Below are 25,474 nucleotides of genomic sequence, written 5' to 3'. Positions count from 1 at the left end.
CTTTTCTTCCTTTCCTTTCCTGTCTTTTTTTTTTCCTTAAATTTTCTTGTGATTTGGGTGAAAGTTTACAGAGCAGATTCATGTTCCATATAGCAATTCACATTCACTTTGTCTCATGACATTGACTGCAATCTCCCACAGTGTAACAGCTCTCTTCCCATTTCCTCTCCATAGCCACCTCTTCCCTGTGGCCTTCCCTCCCATGCACTTTTGCCCTCCCAAGCTATCTCCCTGTGCATACACAGCCTTTCTGTTCTCCCATGATTGATCTCTCCAAGGAGTGTATCAGCATAATGTAAATGTTCAGCTCATATGCTTGTTTGTTTTTTGTCTGGAAGCCACAGGAGTGGGTTTAGTTCCAGACCTTGAAGGGTGGCTTAGGGGGCTATAGTCTCAGAGGTTCCACCAAGCTCTATCAGACCAACCCCCACCCCCATCCCCTTCTTTTTTTTTTCCCTATGATTTTGAGTTTTGTTCTACATTTTTCTCCCACTCAATCCAGGATCTCCTATATAGATCTGCCTCCAAGTGGTTGAGAGTGGTAGCTGGGCACCATCTAGTTCTTCTGGTCTCATAGTCATATAGGCTGAGAATCGTATGGTGTACCAGTCCATTAGACTAATTGTTTCCATGTATCTTTGGTTTTCTTCATTCTTCTTTGCATCTAGATGGTCACTTACAAACTTTTAAAATTCCAGTTGCTACTAGCCAACGTACGATGTGTTTTTGTGTAATATGTTATGCCAGTTGAGCTTGATGTCCCCTGCAACCATGGTCCCAAGCCTACAGGCCCAACTCCTTGTTCCCTCTGGGTAGCTGGCTGTGGCCAAGAAGTGACTACAACCTTGTCTCTTGTCAGCTTTACTATATACCTGGAAATTCTTATAAAACATACAAATATACTTGTAGAAACATTCCCTGGCAGTCCTATACATGGTCATGGGCACACTCCCCCCTGAGTAGATATACCTAATAGTTCAGCCTGTCCACCCAACTATCCACCTGTATATCAGTGTTTGCCATCACTGACAGTGCAGTAATGTATGTACAAAAGGGTTCATCTTTGTTGTGTGTACCACCCATGCACCTCTGTATGTCTTCCTTTTCTTCAGTGCCACCATGTTACTCACTCACATTTGGTACATTGCTCTTCCTTTCACCCAAATCAGTACTTGTCTCTACCTATGTAGTAGTGTTCCCTTCCCTCCCCTCCTACCCCTGGTAACCAGCAAAGAAAATTTCCTTCCATATATAAACCTTTCCTTGACTTTTTTACAGTAATGGACTGATACAATATTTGTCCTGTAATTGACTTATTTCACTCAGCATGATGTCCTTCAAGTTCATCCACATAATGTGATATTTTGCAGATTCTGTGTTATTCTTTAGGTTACACAGTATTCCATTGTGTGTATGTACTACAGTTTGATCATACATTCTTCTGTTGATGGGCACCTACCTTTCCTGTCTTTTTAATGACCTTTTGCTTTCTTCATGGATGATATTCTTGATGTCATCCCACAGTTGCTCTGGTTTTCAGTCTCTGGTGGTCATTGTGTCAAATCTGTTTTTCAGATGGTTTCTAAATTCAGGAGAGATATAATCAAGGTCATATTTTGGCTCTTGTAGACTTCTTTAACTTGAACTTGCATAGGAGTAGTCAGTGATCTGTTTCATAGTCCACACCTGGCCTTGTTTTGGCTGAACATACTGAGCTTCTCTATTGCCTCTTTCCACAGATGTAGTGAGTCTGATTCCTGTGTACACCATCTGATGAAGTCAATGTGTAGAACTGCTGTTTATGTTGTTGAAAAAAGATACTTGCAATGAATAAGTCATTGGTCTTGCAAAACTGTATCATGTCTGTTACCAAGACCATTCCAAAGTGTCTTCTGACCTGAGGGGCTGATCTTCCAGCACTGTATTGGACAATGTTTCAGGGTTATTCATAAAACTTTTCCAATAATACGTCAGAAAGTAGTGTTTCACTGCTATTCATAAGGTTTTCACTGGCCAGTTCTTTGCAAAGTGAATGGCCCTTTCCTTCTTCTAGGTTTTAGTCTGGAAGCTTCCCTGAAACCTGTCCACCATGAGTGACCCTACTGGTATTTGAAATACTGGTGGCATAGCCTCTAGCCTCACAGCAACACACAAGCCACCACAGTATGACAAACTGACAGATGAGTGGTGGGGGACTCCCATAGTAAGACTTATTAACATTTTCTAAAAGCTTCTCAATGACAGTGTCACAGTTACTGTTTTTCTCTCAGCTCTGAAGTGGCATCCTGAAGAAAAGAAACATCACATGGCAAAGTATATTGAATTTTGGGATTTATAATTCAGATAAATTGGAATGTCATTGTTAGACACCCCCTGAACATTCAGACATGTTTGAAGTGACCTTTTGGTTTTGGGATGCACATTATATACATTTTGGGTGTGGATCATATCTCAGTGTTATATTTGTTCATCTTAGGTTTGATGGGAGGTGAGGAGTGACTTCAGAAGACTTCAAAAATGTGACCACAATGTGTTGATCATGGTACAAACCTGTGTTTGTGAGATTGAGAGCTGGGCTGTGTGTATCATTTTGAGATATGCCTAAACTTAAGGCTTTTGTGAAAATTAGTATTCTATATTTAAAAGATTGATAGAACCTTGATACATACCTTTCCTGATTTTAAAATGTGCAGTTGTTGTTCTGTTTGACTGCCTCTTGGTCTATGTACAGGGTCCACATGAGTGTTCTAGAGTTCTAGAATTCCCATTCTTCATGATGTTATCCATAATTTGTTAGGATCCACAGAGTTGAATGCCTTTGCATAGTCAGTAAAACACTTTGGTATTCTTTGCTTTCAGTCAGGATCCATCTGACATCAACAATGATAATCCTCTTGTGAAACTGTCCTGAATTTCTGGCAGTTCCCAGTTGATGTACTGCTGCAGTAGTTTTTTGGCTGTTGTTGATGTACTGCTACATTTATTTTTACCAAAATTTTACTTGCATGTGATATTAATAATACTATTTGATAATTTCCCTATTGTCTTGGATCACCTTTCTTTGGAATGGGCACATATATGGGTATCTTCTAGTCAGTTGTCCAGGTAACTGTCTTCAAATTTCTTGACATAAATGAGTGAGGACTTTCATTGTTGTACCAGTGTGTTGAAGCATCTCAGTGAAGAATATGAAGAAGAACTTGATGTGAAGATTGGAGAAAGACACATTAATAACCTATGATGTGTGGATGACACAACCTTGCTTACTGAAAGTGAAGAATAAGAAGATTTGAAACACTTACTGATGAAAATCAAAGACTTCAGACTTACCAGCCACTTCTCAGAAGGAAGGTTGGACAATCTACTTCCATAGTGATACTGCCTCAGAAACCAAAGGAGGGGTCACTATGAGTCAAGTCTGATTCAATGGCACGTAACAACATCACAACAACAACAACAGGCTTCAATGTGGATTACATCCCAACATAAAACAAAAATCCTTACAACTGGACCAGTAAGCAACATCATGATAAATGAAGAATAAATTGAAGTGGTCAAGAATTTCATTTTACTTGGGTCTATAATCCTTGCCCACAGAAGCAGCAGTCAAGAAATCAAATGACATGTTGCACTGGGCAAATCGACTGCAAAAGACCTCTTTAAAGTGTTAAAGAGCAAAGATGTCACTTTGAAGATTAAGATGTGCCTGACCTATGCCATGGTATTTTCAGTAGCTTTGTATGCATGTGAAAGCTGTACAGTGAATAAGGAAGACCAAAGAAGAATTGATGCATTTGAATTGTGTTGGCAAAGATTATTGAAAATACCATGGACTGACAGAAGAACGAATGAATCTGTCTTGGAAGAAGTACAGCCAGAATGCTCCTGAGAAGCGAAAATGGCCAGACTTCGTCTCTTATACTTTGGTCATGTCATCAGATGGGATCAAACCCTGGAGGATATCATGCTTTTCATTAAGAGAAGACCTTTAATGAGATAGATTGATAGAGTGGCTGCAACAATAGGCTCAAACATAACAACGATTATGCAGATGGTGCAGGAGTGGGCAGTGTTCTTTTCTCTTGTACATAAATTTGCTATGAGTTGGAACTGACTCGAAGGCACCTAGCAACAACAACCACATATTTAACAGCCTTCAGTAGAAAGTGGCTATCCTGTAGTGTATCATCTTTTCAATGCTCTGTGAATAATCTGTTCTGGTTTATGTATTTAAGATTTATCTATCTGTGGTAAAGGGTAGAGAATTTACTTCTTTGTTATAATTGTGGTAGGAAATTCATATCTCCTGAACTGATTCTTTTGTTATAGAGGGTCTCAGATGTCTTCTGGCCAGAGGGGCCCTGGAGCTGACCTGTTCCTACTGCTTTGCTGTGCACCTGAGAGGCACTGACATTTTTTAAAGATAATTTTATTGCAGTGGCTGGTGTTGTATAATTAGTATGTTATTCAGTGTACCATGTATTTTGAGAAATTAAGTATTGACCAAAGTGGTAACCCTGCCCCGTGCGCGCACACACACTCACACACACACACAACAAGGCAGATTTGTTATGATTTCTAGCTCTTCATGGGGATTTTGGTCTCTTGGAAGCAGTACTTAATATACTACTCTATTCTATAGTCCAGAATTATTCAGTGTCTGCTAGCAAACATTAAATTTTTTGAATGTCACAGACTGAATTGTACATTTTTATTTTTCTTATGTTTTTGCTTTAGGATACATTTAAAAACTGATACTGCCAAAGCATTTAAATAGCTTTTGGCTTTTAATAAGTGAATAGTTGTTGTTGTTGTTGTTATGTGCCGTCGAGTCAGACCTGACTCATAGCGACCCCTCCTTGGGTGTCCGAGGCAGTATCACTACGGAAGTAGATTGCCCCATCTTCCTTCCGAGGAGTGGCCAGTGGGCTTGAACTGCCAGCCTTCTCGTTAGCAGTCAAGTGCCTTAGCCACTATGCTACCAGAGCTCCCGAATGAATAGTAGAGGCCTATTAAATAAAAGGATCTTTGGTGGCATAGTGGACAATGCATTTGGCTGCTAACCAGGAGGTTTGCAGTTCAGACCCAGCAGCTGTTCCATGAGAGGGAGATGAGGCAATCTTATTTCCTTAAAGGTTTACAGCCTTGGACCCAAAGGAGGGATCACTGTGAATTGGAATCAGCTTTTGATGGCCTTGGGTTTGGTTTGGTTTAGGTATTGAATAGAATAAAAGAACTGAACAGAAATAGAAATAAAAAGATATAGTAATAATAAATGGAAATACAGGAGCTGGACAGAAGATTTCAAGGGGCAGCTTGAGAAGACACAGTAAAGTGTTATAATGAAACATGCAAAGACCTGGACTTAGAAAACTAAAAGGGAAGAATATGCAAAGCATTTCTCAAGCTGAAAGAATTGAAGAAGAAATTCAAGCCTCAAGTTGCAATATTGAATGATTCTTGTGCAAAATATTGAACATTGTAAGAAGCATCAAAAGAAAATGGAAGAAATACACAGAGTCACTGTACCAAAAAGAATCGGTCAATGTTCAACCACTTCAGGATGTAATAATATCAAGAACCAGCTGCACTGAAGGAATTGGTGAAAAACAAGGCTCCAGGAATTGACAGAATGTCCAGTGAGGTTTTTCAACAAACAGAGTCAGCACTGGAGATGTTCACTTATTTATGCCAAGAAATTTGGCTGAGTGGAAGAGATCCATGTTTGTGCCTATACCAAAGAAGGGTAATCCACCAGAATGTGGAAATTAATGAACTGTATTATTAATGTCACATGCAAGTAAAATCTTGCTGATGGTGATTTAAAAAACAGTTGGAGCAGTACATCAACAGAGAACTACCAGAAATTCCAGCTGGATTCAGAAGAGGGCATGGAAGGAGGGATGTCAGATGGATCTTGTCTCAAAGCAGAGAATACCAGAAAGATTTTTACCTGTGTTTTAATGACTGTGCAAGGGTGTTCAGCTGTGTAGATCATAACAAATTATGGATAACATTGTGAAGAAAGGGATTTCTAGAACACTTAACTATGCTCCTGAGGAACCTGTACATAGACCAAGAGGAAGTCATTGGAACAGAACAAGGGGATGTGCTTGGTTTAAAATCAGGAAAGGAGTGCACCAGGGTTATATCCTGTCACCATCCTTATTCAGGCTGTATGTTGAGCAAATAATCCGAGAAGCTGGACTAAATGAAGAAGAACATAGCATCAGGATTGGAGGACGACTCATTAACAACTTGAGATACGCAGATGATACAACCTTTTGCTTGCTGAAAGTAAAGATGACTGGAAGCATTTACTGATAAGATCGAAGATCACAGACTTCAGTATGGATTACACTTCAACATAAAACAAAAATCCTTTCAGCTGGACCAATATGAACCATCACAATAGATGGGGAAGAGATTGAAGTGGTCAGGGATTTAATTTTAGTTAGATCCGCAATCAACACCCATGAAAGCAGCAGTCAAGAAATCAGACATCATTTTGCGCTGGCATATCTGCTATAAAAGACCTCTTTAATGTGTTAAAGAGCAAAGATGTCACTCTTTTAGACTAAGATGCACTTGACCCAAGCTATTGTATTTGCAGTAGCCTCTTATGCATGTGAAAGTGGGACAATGAATAAGGAAGAAAGAAGAAGAATTGATGCATTTGAATTATGGTGTTGGTGAATGCTGAAAATACCATGAACTGCCAGAAGAACAAACAAGTACATCTTGGAGGAAGTATAGCTGGAATGCTCCTTAGAAGTGAGAATGGCGAGACTTTGTGTCATGTACTTTGGTCATGTAGTCAGAAAGGACCGATCCTTAGAGGTGCATATTGTGCTTGGTAAAATAGAGGGTAAGCGAAAAAAAAATAAAAGAGAACATCCTCAGCAAGATAGATTGACATAATGGCTGCAATGATGGGCTCAAGCATAGGAAGGATTGTTTGAATGTTTTGTTCTATTGTGCATAGGGTTGCTATGAATTGGAGCTGACTTGATAGCACCTAACACCACCACCACTCCCACCCCCACCATCATCAACAACAGTTGAGGCCTCAAAATTATAGAAGATTTTTTCATTTTTTCTCTTATTTTCTATTATTCTGGAGCTGATCTTTTCCTATTATATTGCCAGAAGTGTTACCTACTTTTTAAATGGTGAATAGCATATGAAGTTAGTCTTCATTGATAATAGCAAAGCTGTAATACATAGTAGAAGCAGCATGAAGCAAGTAAAAAGAGTTCTGACATGGGATGCTTCAGTCTTTCCTGTACCGTTACAGAATTGTTTAAGTATTACATTAGGTAAAATATGAATGGGAAAGTGCTTTATAAACTGGAATTTTATACAGCTGTAATTTTATTGCTGAGTCAGTGAGTAGCATTGCCAAATGATGACATGCTTTTTGTTGGCACCCTAGCTGCTGACTGCCTCATGGCCCTCCTGATGCTCATGGCAAGTCATCCCTGGTATTATACTGCCTTTCTTTACAACTCTGCTTTTTCAGATTTCTGGTGGAGAGCAGACTGAAGAGCTTGAAGATTTCTGTATAAAAATTCCAGGATACTTGAAGCTTGAAAGCCTGACAACTGTTTTTAGTATGTGTACAAGTTACATGTTAGTTGGAAATACAGCCACTAATACTTCTAAACAGATTTTCTCACTACTAGAGAGAGAGTGGAGCAAATCCTTTAATTTCCACTAAAATTACGTTTTTTTCCTGAATGTACAGGGGAGTAAAGGGATACCCTAGTCTATATCCAGTCTTGGTTTAAAATTTAGAGGCCTCAAGAGTATTCTTTCATTGGCATAGCATCTGTTTATCTTTCCAATATACTTTTAATAATTTAACAGAATTATCTCATTTGTGCTTTTTCCAATTTACAAACTGTGATGTCGGGATTGTTGTTCATAGGCTTAGTAGTTGGGAGGAGAGATGCCAATTCCAGGATTTTAATAAATATCTTTAATAGCTGGCTCTGGATCCCTGAAACCATTTTTTTTTTTTTTTTTTTTTTTAAAAAAGGAAAATGGAAACAAAGAGAAGAGTTTTTTTTTTTTTTTTTTTTTTATGTATGAAGATTGTCTTCTTTTTTTCCTTCAGAACTGTAATATAAAGTGACAAGTTGGGGAAATCATTAGAAATAGTTATATTGTATTAATTCTTTTATTGGAACAAGTACAGAGCTGTATCTCCCATTGTCTTCTTCGATATGTGACTATCTAATAGAAAAGCATAATTTTTTGTTATACCCTAGTTTTTGTTTCTAATTAAAATTACAGAGTAGAGCAGCTGTTCTTAAAATCTGTTAATTTTACTCTAATTTAAAAAATATCATACTGTGTTTTGTGAATTAGACTTCTGAGATTTTGCAGGTATCTTACTCAGTGGCATTAATTCACAGTTTTTTAATCTTTTTTTTTTGGGTGATATGATACGTTTTTCACCTGAATGATCTAGAGTCAACTGTTTTTGAAATCACTTCTGCTTTTTCTTTTCTTTGGATTAAAAGATTTTAATCTTTCTGGATATAGTCTTTCTGGATCTCTTTCTTTAGAATTTAAATTTGAAAGCTGTGATTCTGTCTTTAAGAGGGAGCTCTGGTGGCATAGTGCCAAGGTCATTTGACTGCTAACCAGAAGGCTGGTGGTTCAAACCTACCAGCTACTCCTCGGAAGGAAGGTTGGGCAATCTGCTTCCATAGAGATACTGCCTCAGAAACCCAAAGAGGGGTCACTATGAGTCGGATTTGACTCGATGGCAATGAATTTAGTTGAGTTAAACACAGGTAAAGATGGGCTTCGTTTACAAATGACGAAGTAAATAACTTAGGGTAGGGTTTACAATCAACCTGAAAAGGTGCAGTTAAGATTTCCATGGGCAGAAATGCAAGTATATGAGATATTTTTTTTGGAGGGGGGGGTAGGGCATGATAATTAGAGCTCAGAGAAGATTTTAATATAGATTTTTAGCAAATATATTTAAGATTTATTTTACTAGCGGGTGAAATGTAAAGGAGGCGTTTGAAAGTGTTAGAAACTGCTATATATGTGTTCGCTTGCCTGGGGGTTTGTGTTTGTAATACTATTGTAAACAAAAATAGTAGTGTTAACACCGCTGACAAAAGAATAAACAAATCAGTCTTAGAAGAAATACAACCAGAATATTCCTTAGATGGTAGGATGGTGAGACTTAGACTCGCTTACTTTGGACACATCATAAGGAATGACAAATCACTAAAAAAAAGGACGTCATGTTTCATAAAGTACAGGGCCAGTAGAAACAAGGGAAACTCTCAGTGAGATGAATTGTCACAATAGCTACAACGATGGACTTACGCATATCAGCGATCATGAAGGTGGCACAGGACTGAGCAACATTTAGTTTTGTTATACATAAGGTCATTAGGAGTTGGCATCAACTCCACAGCAGCTAATGACAGCAAAACTTGAGTTATTTCTTAGAAGTGATGTTAGATTTGTGTTAACTAAGTCATATCTCTTGGTATGTTTTACCTTAGAATTAAGGACTTATTTGTTCAAGATAGTTGGCACCAATGATACAATATAGACTGGCCCTGATGGCACAACGGTTAAAGTGCTCAACTGCTGAGAGGTCATCCATTTGAACCCACCAGCCACTCTGTGGGAGAAAGAAGTGGCATTCTGCTTCCCTAAAGATTTATAACCTTGGAAACCCTGTGGGGCAGTTCTATTCTGTCCTTTATGGTCTACTCTTGAGTCAGAATTGAATAGAAGGGAATGAGTAATTCACCTAGCTGTCTTATGTAGGAATTACTCATTGCTTCTGTATCCATCATGAAGGCTAGCAAGAGAGTTTATCAGTCTCAGACATTGCTCATTGGCTATGATCGATATTAATACTTCTTTGAATTTAAATGGATATAAATATTGGTTAGGAGCTCTGGTAGTGTAGTGCCTAAGGCACTTGACTGCTAACCAGACGGCTGGTGGTTCAAACCCACCAGCCACTCCTTGGAAGGAAGATTGGGCAATCTACTTCTGTAGTGATACTGCCTCGGAAACCCAAGGAGGGGTCACTATGAGTCGGCCCGACTCGATGGCATATAACAACAATAACAAATGTTGCTTATAATTTGCTACCATTTGTTATTCATTAATCTAGCAATTTATATATTTGGTAGGGGAAATATACTTGAACTGTTGGGAAATTAGATTGTTATATTTTTCATTTTTCATTGTCTGTGATATAAATGAATACTTTATAATCTTCATGTCTGGAGTTAAATATGTTATTCTAGCACCCTTTTCTTTATTAGGTTTAAATCCAGTTAGCATTTATTAAAATAAAATTGATATAATGGAAGGAAAGCAGAGAAAAAAGTACAAGTCAGTCAGTGATCCTAAGGACTTACTGTAGTGAGAATCATACAGTTTTAAATTTGTCAAGGAAGAGAAGCAGAAGTCTTAATTGCTGCTTTAGAATGATTGTAGTCTCTGGAAAATGTATGTATTCTCAAATCACTTGAAAGAACCATTTAAAACTTTTTAAATTCAGGTGCTCGGTATAGTACAATTTAGAATTAATTTAAGAATTCAAAGTATAAGATGATGATGTGAACTGTGTTTAACCCAACTAGGGAGATGGCTCTTGAGTTTGGACTGAAGAGAATATAAAAGTCTTGGTATTGTTACTGGGGGTGAGGGAGGGCAGAATAAGTAAGTAAGGAGAGGACCGTGAATGAGCAGAAAGCCTAGAGCCAGTGAACTACTTGTGAATGGGCTCAGTTCAGAATGAGTTTGATTTTTCTTTTAAATTTTACATCCTTTACTTCAAAATTAAGATTCTTTGTTCTGCTTCTTTTCCACATCTGATCTTTCTCTGAGAGATGTTCCACGATTTAGTTAAAAAAGAAATAAAATATGGAGAAGCAAAAATTCAAAGCCTTACCTTCCTAAAGGCAGAATGATTTGAATAGAGTTGGAATGTTTAGATATTTTCAGTTGCACATACTTTATTTACAGTAAAATAAAGAGACTTCAGGAAAAAGCTAGAGCTTTTAGGGTAGGACAGATAAGGATTCAAACCTAAGTGGATTCACCATTCACTGCATGACCTTTGGAAAATTCAGTGTACTTCCTTTTAGCTTTAATATGGGAACTGTACTACCTATTTCATGGGTGGTTTCTTTTTCCTTAAAGGAAGTCATGTATATAATCTACTAAGCATGGTGTCAGGTCTATAAAACCAAAACCAAACTCACTGACATCGAGTCGGTTCTGACTCATAGTGACTCCTCCCTGGGTTTCAGAGGTGATATCACTATGGAAGTAGATTGCCCAGTCTTCCTTTGGAGGAGTGGCTGGTGGGTTTGAACCGCCAGCCTTCTGGTTAGCAGTCAGATGCCTTAGGCACTATGCCACCAGAACTCCCATCTGTCAGGTCTGTAGCATAGCATGACTGAATTAAAAGGAGTTTAAAAAATAATCATAATTGAAACAATTATGTGATGAATTTATAATAAAGAATGTTGTTTATTTTGTATATTTTTACAGTTTTCTTGGTTTAATTATTTACAGTTCTTTTTTTCTTTTTCAATCTCTTTCTTTAGGAGACAAAGATGGCAGTAAGGTGACCACAGTGGTGGCAACTCCTGGGCAGGGTCCAGACAGGCCACAGGAAGTCAGCTATACAGACACTAAGGTGATTGGAAATGGGTCATTTGGTGTGGTATATCAAGCCAAACTTTGTGATTCAGGGGAACTGGTTGCCATCAAGAAAGTATTGCAGGACAAGAGATTTAAGGTAAGACCTCCATAATTTCATACATTTTGTTGCTATGTTAATATATGTAAATGATTATTTTTTCAATTGCTTCGTCTTGCTTTATATTTTATCTGTTGTGCAAATTTTGTTTAGCTCAGTTACTATATTGACTTTGTAAAAAGTCAGTCTATTTAGTTGAGATAAAATTTATTAAAGATTGTAATACTGTTGTGAAACCACTACTTATAGATGTGTGTTTATGTGTATAATACTGTGAAAGGTAGATGAAAAGTTCTTAATTTATTCTTTAAAAAAGAGACCTCTCCCTTCCTTTTGCCTCATGGGTGTAGGAGATCAGAGAAGCACTGCCTGTAGCATAGATATATTTGGTGGTTGATTATACTTCCTTTCTTGAAAAATTTCCTTTGAATTTTTTTTCTCTCCATAATTATGTTCTTTCTTTGCTATCTTCTTTTGTTTCTTTTCCTTCTGCCCCTAAAAACCAGAAGTCCACAAAGTTCAGTTCTTGCCATTTATTTTCATTGCTTATATCATCCCCTAAGGGGTCCTGTGTGTGGACGTTTAGCTGTCACCTCTATTATGGCATAGCAGAGAGCATCAGGAGTCCTGGGTTCTAATCTCCCTTGGCCATTAACAATCTGTGCAGACTGGGCATGATACTTAAGCTTAAGTCTGTTTTCTTATCTCTAAGGTTCCATCCATTTATTCCTTTCTCTATTCCTCCCATCTTTCCATTTTATATGACAGCTCACATGTGCCAGGAACTGTGCTAAAACATTAAAGGATATAAACATTAGTAAGAGGTGATCACTGCCTGAAATTAGCACACAGTCTAGTGTTCACTTTTAGCATTGTAGTTACTTTTTTTTAAATTCTAAAGTTTTGTTTCCAGTTTTCACCTCTGTCCCAAGCACTAGTCTCATGTTGTGAATGTCATGTGTCTCATTACACTGAATGTCCTACTATTTCATCAAATTGGCATGGCTTCAGTTTTCCTGTTGGTTTCTAGATCTTTGGTTTTGCCTTTTCTTTCTAATGGTATTATCATTCACCCTGCCATTCAAATGCTTAGGCACTATGCCACCAGAGCGCCTTCATCTCTTATAGTCACTTATTATCAAAACTTGAATTTTTTTTTTTCTTTCTTTACTACCTTATTAATCTATCCCTTCTTTCCTATTCTTATCACTACTCTTTTAGTTAGGCCCTTGTCATTATTTGCCTTAATACCAGTAAGCCTCTTCTCTCTTTCAATCCCTTTTGAATACCAACACTAGAATAATCTTCCTAAAGTTGTTTTTGGTCATGTCATTACTCTTACACACAAATCTTCTGTTATTCTCATAGTCTAGAAAATAAAACCTGCCCGGTTCAGATGTGCATTCAGGAGCTTCCATAGTTTGTCCTTATCTCCAGATGCTCAGCTTTGCAAACCTTTTATGTAATTATCTTTGTTGAGGCATGCTTGAATAATTTCTTTTAGAAACATCAGCACAAGGCTGGTCCCTGTGAGGTAGAGGTTAAAGTGTCCCAAATGTCCAACTTTTCCAAACTGCTGTGCCACTCTTATCTCTGACATCAATTCCACCTCTTCCCTTCAGTAATCTCCCTCCCATCTCAGGGTTCCATATTTCACTGTAAAGTCTCACAGAAGTCACAAACTCCCAAAGAAATGGCTCAACCACTGGGCAAGACAGTAGTATTCACTGTCAGCCCCAATTTTGCCAGATTGGGGGAAGGTGCAATCTACCTATAAGGCCCTTGGGAATTCCGGCATACAGGTTCAGGGGTATAGTTACTGTTTGTTGCTTAGGGATCACCCCTGCCTCTAGCACCCACAGTTGCACCCAGGTCTTAGGATCAAAACTTCTGGCAGGAAGAAAGCAGTGCCAGGTGATGCAGGGAAGAATAGTGCAGTGGCATCAGCATTCCAACTCCTCCTTGCCCACAACCCCCCCAGAAAAAAGTTGGAATCTGTGTAGTGGTGATCCTCTCTTTGCCCCCCTCATGTTGAGTATGAGCCTCATGAAGGCATGTGAAACAGCCCTTCTGACCTTTATCTCCCTCTGTTTTAAATAACAGATGTTTAAATTGCCCATTCTAGTTCTCTGTTAAACCATTACTTTGATTATGGTATGCAAAATGGTATGTGCACTTAATATGATATTTCTTAAAACCCATTGCTACACCTTAAAGTGTGTTCCTTGGTGCAAAAAGGGCAAGGAGGCCACATGTTCTGACCTTCTCTAATCCCACAAGAGGAAGACAGACACACTGTCAATAGCCCAAGGCCTATTCCTGCCAGGCCAGACATGCTGCCTCCCTCCAGCCCTTTCTCCAACCGTTCCTCCCAAAGCAGCCACCACCTCTCTCCTGGGTTCGATAATTCGCTGCAGCGGCCACACAGAACTCACAGGTTATGGGATTTATTAGGGAAGCACCAGGCTATAATTCAAGTTCAGGAAAAACGCTCAGTCTCTCTCCCAGCCCACCGTCCCTCAGCCAACAGTCTCTCACAGTCTCTTTCCCAGCAGTGCTGGTCCCTTGATGTCTCACTCAGCAATGCTTGTCTCTTGTGTCTCTTTCCCAGCAACACGTGTCTCAGGAGTGCGTGTCTCTTTCAGCAGCATGTCTTCCTCAACCAGCAGTCAGAGAGAGTTCTGCCTCTAGGAGGCCTCCTTTTGAGCCCGGCAGAGTGACCAAACCAACCAATCATAACAAAAGAATTTTAAGCACCTAAGAGTGAGCCTCCCATAACATTGTGTTGTGCCACGCCCAACAGAAATAACCCAGGTAGATAACATTTAAAATCAGGAGCTTCTCAGTTGCTCATTCCACCACTGAGTACGATGACTTATGGGTAGAAAAGCCACACTAAATAATTACTACACTGCACTTGGTCTGAGGAAATATAACTTGGTGGCCCAAATTGGTACAGTATCTTTTGTTCCTATGCTTTGATATTGTTTTAAGCATTTGCATCTGTCACAGGATAAGCAAAGCCCAGTCCAGAGTAAGTATCTATTCCTGTGAGGACCCATTTATAACCACCTGGAGTCACTGACATCATTGGTCCTATATAATCTATTTGCCAGCTGTGTGCAGGGCTTTCTCCCTGGGGAATCTGCTTCATAGCCATTTGTAACCTCTGTCTTTCTTGCTGACAGACAGAGCAGTCCTTATTGTCATTTTGTGCCTCAGAAGGTATAAGAGGAGTGTGTCTAGATTCAGCCCATCTCTGCATTGCTGCAGCAGCCCCATGTCCCCTCATTTCATGGACCCATTTGGCCACATTAGGGGAACATACCAACATATCTACTTGTTGATTCCAATTGCCTTCTGACTCAGGAAGAGGATTCTTCTAATGGACATTGACATGGCTTACTCTGATGTGCCCTCTGAATTCCCAGGGAGCTTTCCATAGGTCCATACCCCACATGCGTGTCCCCTTAATACTCTGATTTTCCTCTGCATTTACCTGACCATATAGCCAGGCCATTGGCCACTGCCCATGAATCAGTAAAAGATCCAAATATATGGGCTCTCACCATTGCCCAATTCTTCTACAATAGCTAGGAAGACAGCATGTGGTTCAGCACATTGAGCTGACTTGTTCTTACCATCTCCAATCAGGGTCTTTCCAATGCTGGTCTTAACGCAGCAGCTTTCCATATCAGTTGTTGTTCGTGTACCCTGGAGCTGTCATCTGTGAACCAAGTGGCATTCTACTGATCTGCAGAAAGTTGTTCCCAAGGCACTGTTGGTGTGGCAGTAGGTTCTGGCAGCTCCTCATGAGGTTCCAGGGTAGGACCTGTGGGAAAGGAGGCTACCTGTTCATGGATGCAGTGGGTGCCTCCCTGCATTCCTCCAGTTGCTTGTTCTTGTATGAACTATTTCCATTTTATTATAAAACTATTTTGGGTACTGCCTTCCTTATTAGAATGTTTCTCTGACCTCACCCAAGACATTATGGGTATTTCAGGTCTCATGGTGATTTTGTGTCCTTCTGTCCTTGAGATGGTCTCAATCAATACCTAATAGTAGGCAAGTAATTGCCTTTCAGATGGAGTGTATCATGCTGCAGCATCTGGAAGCATCTAATCCAGAATCCCAATGGTTGTCATAGGCTGGAGTTTTTAGGTTTTTGTCATAAGCCCCAGTCTACATAAACATGTGTAGCATACACCTCCAAAATCATGTCTGAATGTGTATTTGTATGTGTTTGTTTGGAGAGATCTGTTAGTTGAGGAGTCAGGTTGGCTTTAATCTTTACAGAAGCCAGTTAATTGCCAGGCCTAGATATCCACAGTGCTGCTAGGTTGGTTTGGACCAACTGCCTTTTGGTTAGCAGTTGAGTGCAGACTGTGCCGCCCACGGAACTTTATGTCACTTATTATTATTTTTTTTTAAATTGTGATTTGGGTGAAAATTTGCAGAGCAAATTCACTTTCTATAAGCAGTTCACATATACTTTGTCTCATGACATTGACCACAATTTCCCACAGTGCAACAGCTACCCTCCCACTTCTTCCTGATAGTTACCTTTTCCCTGTGTCCATCCCTCCATGCACTTCTGCCCCTTGACCTGTCTCCCTGTGCATAAGCAGCCCTTCTTTCTCCCGTGATTGTTCTCTGCAAGGAGTGTATCTACCTCTATGTCACTATTTTTGAAATATATTGGTCTTTATGTTCTTTCTGGAAGCCCTGGCAGCGTATTGGTTAAGTACTTAGCTGCTAATCAAAAGGTTGGTGATTCAAACCCACTCACCAGAATCCAAACTCACTGCCACCAAGATCCGATTCATAGCAACCTCTCCTTGGGTTTCCGAGGCAGTATCACTGTGGAAGTAGATTGCCCAGTCTTCTTCCAAGGAGTGGCTGGTGGGTTTGAACTGCCAGCCTTCTGGTTAGTAGTCAGATGCCTTAGGTACTATGCCATCAGAGCTCCCTAGCCACTGTGTATAAGAAAGACTGCCACTGTGAGTGGCAGTCTGCTTCTGTAAAAATTACAGCCTTGGAAACCCTACTCTGTCCTATAAGGTTGTTGAGTCAGAATTGACTAGATAGCAATGAGTTACAGTCTCTCCACTTGTGTTCAGCTTCCTTCTAGCACTCCGTTTTCCTGCTATCTAAATTCTTTGCATATTTAAAGATCCAGGTTAAAATCTTCCTCTCTGAAATTTCCCTGATGATTCTCAGCAACAAGATCCCCCTCCTCAAAAACCAAACAAAACAGGAATCTTGCTTTTTGTCCTAGTTCGCTAGTGCTGCCATAACAGAAATACCACAGTAACATAATGGGTAGCTTTAAAGAGCAGAACATTTATTTTCTCACAGTTTATAAGGGTAGAAGTCTGAATTCAGGGCATGGTTCTAAGAGGAAATTTGTTCTGTCTATTCCAGCTTCTAGTAGGTGCCAGCAGTCCTTAGTATTCCTGGGCTTATGGATTCATCTGTCCAGTTCAGAAATGATTAGGTTTAGGACTCACCCTATTCTTGTATGGCTTGATTAGCATAACAAAAGAAACCCCTTGTTCCCAAACAGGATTGTAATTATAGGTAAAGGGATTTCAGCACATTTTGGCTAAATACATAACGCTGTCCTTTTGCACCCACATATTGCAAATTGTGGTCCATTCTGGTTTCACTTTGTTGGCCATGACAAATGATTTGAAGCCCTAGTCCAGAGTCACACATGGATAGGGAAGGATTTGAATCCAGGTAGTCAGACTCTAGAGTGTTTTGCTATATTTTATCATCACTGTATCAAACCCCTTCTTACCTCTCCCCCTTTATTTCTTTACCTTTCTCTTCACATTTAATAAGCTTCTGTCTGTATCATGGTATTAAACCCTATCATAGCATCAAATCTCTGTATCACAATATTAAGCCACACTCTCTCCCTCTCTGCCAGGAAAGAGGAAGATTGGTTTTACCTCATACTTTTATGGTTGTATTATATTCTGTAGTATGGACATACTCGAAATTAAATCATTTGTCCTTTGTAAACTATCGAGCCCTTCCTGCCCCCCATCAAACAGTGCATATATGTACTTTTTTGGAATAGAATTCTAAACGTAGAAGTTAAGATGTCAAAGGGTGGGAGTGCATTTTAAATTTTTATTTAAGTTGCCTTCTAATTTTTTTTTTTCTGATTAGGTTTTATCAATTTAAATACAAATTATTTTTGTATGGGACTACCCATTTCCCATGTAGCCTTTGGATATTAGGCATGTTTTTAAATTATTTACTTCTGTAAGTGAAAATGTCTCTGTAATTTGCACAAACAGCATTTGACTGTGTGTTTCCTCTTTTGCATATTGCCTGTTTATGTCATGATTTTTTTTGTTTACCCCTGTTAGAGTGTGTGTTTTCTTTATTCATTTGTTAGAACTTTTTCTGTGTTAACGATTGTATTTTGCTATAGTACAAACTCTTCCAGAAAACTTGATGGTGTAAAACGACAAGCATTTATCGTCACTACTTCTGTTCATTAAGAATTCAGGTGCAATGTAGCTAGGAACCCCTGGTTCGAGATCTCTTACATGGCAATCAGTGTGAGCTGGGCCTGCAGCCTCATCTGAAGGCTTGACTAGAGGCAAATAATCTGCTTCCAAGCTTACTCACGTGGTTGTTGGCAGGCTTTGGTTCCTTGCCATGTGGACCCTTTCTCATGACCTGGCAGCTGGCTTTTCCTAGCTCAGGTGATCAAAGAGAGAAGGAGAGAGCAAGCCCAAGATACTCAAGAAAGAAGCTACAGTCTTTTTATAACCTGGTCTCAGAAAGGCAGGAGGATTATACAGTGGTATGAGTACCAGAAAGTGGGGATCATTGGAGGCATCCTATAAGCTGCTTCCAGAATAGTATTAACCATCTGTCATTCAAACTGAGAGGGGGATAAAATAAAAAAGAGTTTGTCTTTTGATTTTGCTTGAGAGCTCTGGCGGCATAGTAGTGGAGAAGGCATTTGACTGCTAACCAGAAGGCTGGTGGTTCAAACCCGCCAGTCACTCCTTGGAAGGAAGATTAGGCAATCTACTTCCTTAGAGATATCACCTCAGAAATCCAAGGAGGGGTTGCTGTGAGTTGAATTGACTCCGTGGCAGTGGCAGTGAGTTATGAGTTTGATGATGTCTTTTGCTATTCAGTTGTTGATTTGTGGTCTTAGTGTTATTCTGAGAAAGGGTCTGTTCTATGTTTTTTTATTTTCCACCAAATGTTTATTTTCACATATTTATTTAATCCATTTGAAATAATATTTTAGTGTGTACTGTGAATAAGTGATTTAATTTAACTTTTTCTTTAGATGGTAATTTTTCTCAGAAATCATTTTTGTAAAATTCATCTTCTTTCCACTGTTGGGCAAATGACCTTTTTAAAATCATGTATTACATTACCACATAAAACCAAAAAACAAACTCACTGCTGTCAAGTCGGATCCGCCTCATAGCGACCCCGCCTTGGGTTTCTGAGGCGGTATCACTACGGAAGTAGATTGCCCAACCTTTCTTCCGAGGAGTGGCTGTTGGGTTCAAACTGCCTTGCTTCTGGTTAGCAGTTGAATGCCTTAAGCACTACACCACCAGAGCTCCTAGGGATTGGATTTTTTCCAAGATTCCTTGTTTTCCAGTGATTTCTTCATTTTGGCACTTAATGTAACATTTCTTTAATCATGAAAGCTAGTACATTTTGACTCTTTTTCTTTGAAAGCTGATTGGTTTATCTCTGCTGTTGGTTCTCTTTAGATAAACTTTAGAATCAATATATCAAATTGCATCCTGTGATGCCTCACACTCAAACCCTACAAAACAAAACAAACTTTGGATTTTGTTTAAAATCGTGTAAAATTTGCAGGTTAATTTAGGGAACTGTGTACATGCTGTATTTTTATGCAGATATCAGGTTATACTTTTTTTCCCTTTCATGTTAAGGAGCTCTGGTGTCATAGTGCCTAAGGCATTTTATTGCTAACGAGAAGGTTGAAGGTACACCAGCCAGCCACTCCGCAGAAGGAAGACTGGGCAATCTACTTCCATAAAGATTTACTGCCTCTGAAACCCAATGGGCATTGCTGTGAGTCGGAATCAACTCGATGGCAGTGAGTTTCGTTTTGGAGTTTATGATGTACACACACCTATTATGCTATTTTTGTAAGGGTGTTATGTGTGGATTGTGAATGTAGGTGTGCTATTTACATAGGCGCTTTATTTGTTAAAAAAAATTGTTATTTACCACATCTAGTTTACTCATCCAGAAACATATCTGTTGTTGTTGTTGTTATGTGCCATCGAGTCTAGTCAAGTTTTTTTTTAATAAGAAGTTTATCGTTTTCTTTCTGTAGGTCTTAAACTTTTCTTGCTTGTCTATCCAGAGATGTTAAGTAATTTTTAATCTCTCTTGTGAATTGAATAAAAAATATATTTTCTATTTATTGTTAAAGTGTGAATTTTTGTTAGTCTTTTATATATCAGTTTATGAAACTCTTGCTGTAATTGATTACCTTGCATTTTCTAGATAAGCAGTCATATCACTTGCAAGAAACAGCTGTTTGTATTTTTCCTTATTTTCTTTTTCTTGTCTTACTGTATTGACCAGGACCCCCAGAACAATGTTTAAATAGCCATAACTGTTTTGATTCTTCCACGTCTTATTTTAAACTTTAATGTACTGCTTAAACTGAAGTGTTTCCTAAATCTTTTAAAAGAAAAATAATTGTTTTTTTAATCTTTTAATTTAGGCCTGGAAAGTGGAGATAAAGACATTTTATAGATGTCAGTGTGTAAGAAGTTGCCCTCATTGTAAATAAGTTTTTGTTTTAGCCATTGTACAGGAGTCTCCTCTCTCTTCTCCCCTAATTTGTTCTTATTCCTGAGGTATCTTCTGGGAGCATTTACTATGCTGATGCGCTTGAACATATGTTGTTTTCCTAAACATTATTATGGGCGGGGGGGACAAACTCACTGCTATTGAGTCGTTTTCCAACTCATAGAGACCTCTCCTTGGGTTTCCAAGGTGGTATCCCTATGGAAGTAGATTGTCCAGTCTTCCTCCCGAGGAGTGGCTTGTGGGTTTGAACTGCCACGCTTCTGTTTAGCAGTCAGATGTCTTAGGCACTGCGCCACCAGTCCACTGTAATATTTTCTAGTTTACCAAAACCTCCAGCTTGAAGTGCTAGTTGGTAAACCAGAGTTATTTTTCTCTAACCCTAGATTAATAGTTTTTATTAGGCTTAGGTGTTGATTTCCATACAGAAAGTCTTAGGTTTTTTTTTCCTCCTTTGTCCTAAAATTCAAGCCAAACTCAATGCTGTCGTCGATTCCTATTCCCAGAAACTCTATAGGACAGAGTAGAACTGCCCCATAGGATTTCTGTGTCTGTAATGCCAAGTCTGTAGAAGTAGACTGCCATGTCATCTTTCTCCTGTGGAGAGGTTGGTGGGTCAAACTGATGACTTTGATTTGTTAAAGCAGCCAGGTGGTTTAACAGCTTCACCACTCAGACTCCTTGTCTTTGTCCTAAATGTAACAAATTATAGAAATATTATAATATTCAGTTATTTTTGCTTTGCTTAAATCTTACTTGTTCTTGATGTTTATTATTTAGTATACTTTTGGTGTAAAATGTTTATTGCTTTGGTATGCCATTTTTGTCAAGTTTTATTTTCAGTGTTCTAGCTTTGTAAAATGATTTGGAATCATTTTCTACCTCTTTCTGAATTTTGGAATAGTTTGAAATTATAAAAATATAAAGTTAGTTTGAAAAATGGATTTGGTTCCATTTTTGTGGATAAAACTGACAGTCTTTTTTAATTCTCTTAACAGCTTTTGGCCCATTTAGGGTTTCTACCTCTTGAGATAAATGTGAGAACAAATTTTCTTAGGAAATCGTTCTTTCGTACTAGTTTTCTAGAGTTACTGGTAAGAAATTATACATAGTATATATTTTTGTTAAAATTTTTGTGAAGTTGTCTCTGTGATATCATTCTCCTTTTCATTTCTAATTTTGTGTATTGGTGGTTTTATTTTTCTTGGTCAGACTTGCTCTACAGCTTTGTTTTAGTCATCTCTTTTCGAGGAATCTTTTCTTTTTATTTAGCAGTTCTGCTTTCCTTCTAATTCTTCAGTATCTTTCATCATCATTCCTTATTAAGGAGATCATAAATGGTGGTGTAGTGGGGAAGTCATTTGGCTGCTCTGTGGGAGGAAGATGAAGCAGTCTATGTGCTTAAAGATTTACCACCTTGGAAACCTGTGGGGGTCACTGTAAGTTGGAATTGACTTGATAGCAGTGGGGCTTTTTGGTTTTGGTAAATGATATATGTTAAAACTGCTTTCATTAAAAAATGAAAATATATGCCTATATAATTGAGCTGTAGAAATTTGAAAAACAATTCACATTGGGTGGCAGAGGGTAGATCACAGTAATATCAAAAATTATCCTTACTGGAAAATGGACAACTTTTTATACGTCAGGTATTGCAGAGAGAAATAAGTAATCTGACCCCAAATAAAAGGGTATGAGTTAGGAAAATAAAAGTGAATTTAAGGAATCCACAGCCTTGGTTTGCAAGAAATTGCATAACTATCTTTTTATATGTATTTATTGATAAGGAAGGAAGGTTAAGTAAAGGTAACAAAATGGTATGCTTAAAGTTACTATGATTTTATTCTTTTTTTCATGTTTTGATGGAGGAGGTATACTGGATAGAAACAGTGACTTAAGAACAACAGATACTTGAAGAAACTTGCAGTTTACCCCATACTAGATTTTGTGGAAGAGCTCTGGTAGCGTGGTGCCTAAGACACCTGACTGCTAACCAGAAGGCTGGCAGTTCAAACCCACTAGCCACTCCTCGGAAGGAAGGTTGGGCAATCTACTTCCGTAATGATACTGCCTTGGAAACCCAAGGAGGGGTCACTATGAGTCGGGCCCAACTCGACGGCACATAACTACAACAACAGATTTTATGGGTACAGTATTTATTAATTTAATAGATACAGATTTGTCTCATCTGTGTTGAAAGTAATAATGCTTTTAGAGTTTAAAAAAGTATTTTCACATATATATATAATTTGATTCTTGTTACTTAATTTTAACATATTACTACACTTATTTTGACAAATTTCACATTTAAAGTTACCAAATAGTGCATGGAATTTCCATATACCCTTCATCCACATTTCTCAAATATTTACTATACTTGCCTATTTTTTCTTTGTGTATGCATACTATTTTTTTAATCTGAAATGTCAGAGTGTAATTTTTAAGCATGATTCTCATTTATTCTTCAGTTAGTCAATGTTTGTTTTCTGAAAGAAAGGATATTCTCCTACATAACCTTAGAGCAGTTATCAAATCCAAGAAATTAACATTTCTACATTATTATTGATATACAGACCTTATTAAAATATCTCTAGTTTCCCCAATAATATCCTTTATAAGCAAAAGAACATCTAGATCATACATTTAGTTGTTATATAACTTTAATCTGTATCAGGAATTGTTCCTCAGACATTGTCTTTCATGACATTCTCATTTTTTAACAATATAGGCCAGTTACTTGGGTTTGCCTAATGTTTCCTCAAGGATCTCTGGTGGTACAGTGGTTAAAGCTAATCAGAAGGTTGGTGTTTCAAACCCACCAGCTGCTCTGTAGGAGAAACATGAAGCAGTGTGCTTACATAAAGATCTACAGCCTTGGAAATCTTATGGGGGCAATTCTCCTCTGTCCTATAAGGTTGGTGTGGGTCACAATCAACTAGATGGCGATTTTTTTTTTTTTTTTTCAAATTGTTTCTTTATAATTAGATTCAGAATACAGTATTCATTTTGGTGGGAGTACTGTAAAATGATATTTTGTTATTACTATTTTTTTCCTGCAGAATATAGATGAGAGGGACACATCCCAGCTCTTTCTTTTTTTAAATTTTATTGTGATTTGGGTGAAAGTTTACACAGCAAATTCATCTTCCATACAGCAGTTCACATACACTTTGTCTCATGACATTGACTGCAATCTCCCACAATGCAAGAGATCGCCTCCTAGTTACTCCCCATAACCACATCTTCCCTGTGTCCTTCCCTCCCATGTACTCTTGCCCCCTGAGCTGTCTCCCTGGGAATATATAGCCCTTCTATTCTCCCATGGGGAGCTCTGGTAGCATAGTGCCTAAGGCACTGGACTGCTAACCAGAGGGCTGGTGGTTCAAACCCACCAGCAACTCCTCGGAAGGAAGGTGGGGCAATCTACTTCCGTAGTGATACTGCCTTGGCAACCCAAGGAGGGGTCTCTATGAGTTGGGTCCGAATCGACGGCACATAACAACAACAACAACATTCTCCCATGATGGATCTCTCCAAGGAGTATATCTACCTGATATAAATGTTCAGCTCATATACCTGTTTTTTGTTTGTCTGGAAGCCACAGGAGTGGGTTCAATTGCAGACATGAAGGGCAACTAGGGGCTATAGTCTCAGAAGTTCCACCAGGCTCTATCAGACCAGCAAACTTGGTCCCTCTTTTTTTTTTTTTTTTTTTTTAAAGGATTTTGAGTTTTGTTCCACATTTTCTCCCACTCTATCCAGGATCTCCTATATAGATTCCCCCTCCCAAGTGGTTGACAGTGGCACCCAGGTACCATCTGATTCTTCTGGTTTCATAGTCATATAGGCTAAGGATTACAAGGTGTGCCAGTCTGTTGGACTGTTTCATGTGTCTTTGGTTTTCTTCATTCTTCTTTGCTCTGGATGAGGAGAGACCCATTGTTGCATCTAAATGGCCACTTGCAAGCTTTTAAGACTCAGTTGCTACTTGCCAAAGTAGGATGTGGAACAATGTTTTTGTGTAGTATGTTATGCCAGTTGAGTTTGATGTCCCCTGTAACCATGGTTCCAAGCCCACAGGTACAACTGCTTGCTTCCTCTGGGTGGCTGACTTTGGCCAAGAAGTGACTACAGCCTTGTCCCTGTCAGCTCTATGATATACCTGGAAATTCTTAAAGAACATACAAATACACTTGTACAAACATTGTCTGCCAGCCCTGTACATGGTCATAGGCACACTCCCCCTTGCAGACATACCTAATTGTCAGCCTTTAGCCTGTCCACCCATCTGTCCACCTGTATATCACTGTTTACCATCACTAACAATGCAGTACTCGCAGCAGATTTTTTGTGTTGATCTTGTACCTTGTAACTTTGATGAATTTATTTGTTAGCACTGGTAGCTTTCTTGTGTATTCAGATTTTTAATGTATAATTTTAATGTATAATATCATGTCATCTGTGAGTAAGGACCAAGATCACCTGTCATTTACTTCTTCCTATCTAATTTGAACACTTTCCCTTGTTACCCTCCCGAGAGGGACCGGGTCTCTGGGAGCAAGGTAAGCACAGGCGTAGCACAGAGTAGCAGGCCGTAAGAGCAGGTGAAAGGGGTAAAACCCAGTCACTAGTGCTCAGACGGCTCCCTTGTTACCCTCCCGAGAGGGACCGGATCTCCGGGAGCAAGGTAAGCACGGGCGGGCTGGTGCTTACTCACTGATCTGCACTGAACACTTTCCCTTGTTACCCTCCCAAGAGGGACCGGGTCTCTGGGAGCAAGGTAAGCATGGGCGTAGCACAGAGTAGCAGGCCAGAAGAGCAGGAGAAAGGGGTAAAACCCAGGGAGCCAAAGAGAAGAGCAATCAG

General features: G+C 38.9%; 1 protein-coding gene across 1 annotated transcript in view; it reads left to right on the top strand.

Moving 5' to 3' along the window:
* The window catches only part of GSK3B (glycogen synthase kinase 3 beta), a 334,697-nt gene that overhangs the window by 98,630 nt on the left and 210,593 nt on the right, over window positions 1–25,474 (top strand). Inside the window, exon 2 of the mRNA XM_042781401.1 lies at window positions 11,610–11,803. Coding sequence (XP_042637335.1) covers window positions 11,610–11,803 — 194 coding nt within the window. The remainder of the gene's footprint in view (window positions 1–11,609; window positions 11,804–25,474) is intronic.

This window comes from Orycteropus afer, unplaced genomic scaffold (assembly GCF_000298275.1).
Source record: "Orycteropus afer afer isolate SDZICR_OR568_19922 unplaced genomic scaffold, OryAfe1.0 scaffold00114, whole genome shotgun sequence".
NCBI lineage: Eukaryota > Metazoa > Chordata > Mammalia > Tubulidentata > Orycteropodidae > Orycteropus > Orycteropus afer.
Note: the sequence above shows the minus strand (reverse complement) of the source record. Positions and strands in the feature narration are given on the sequence as shown.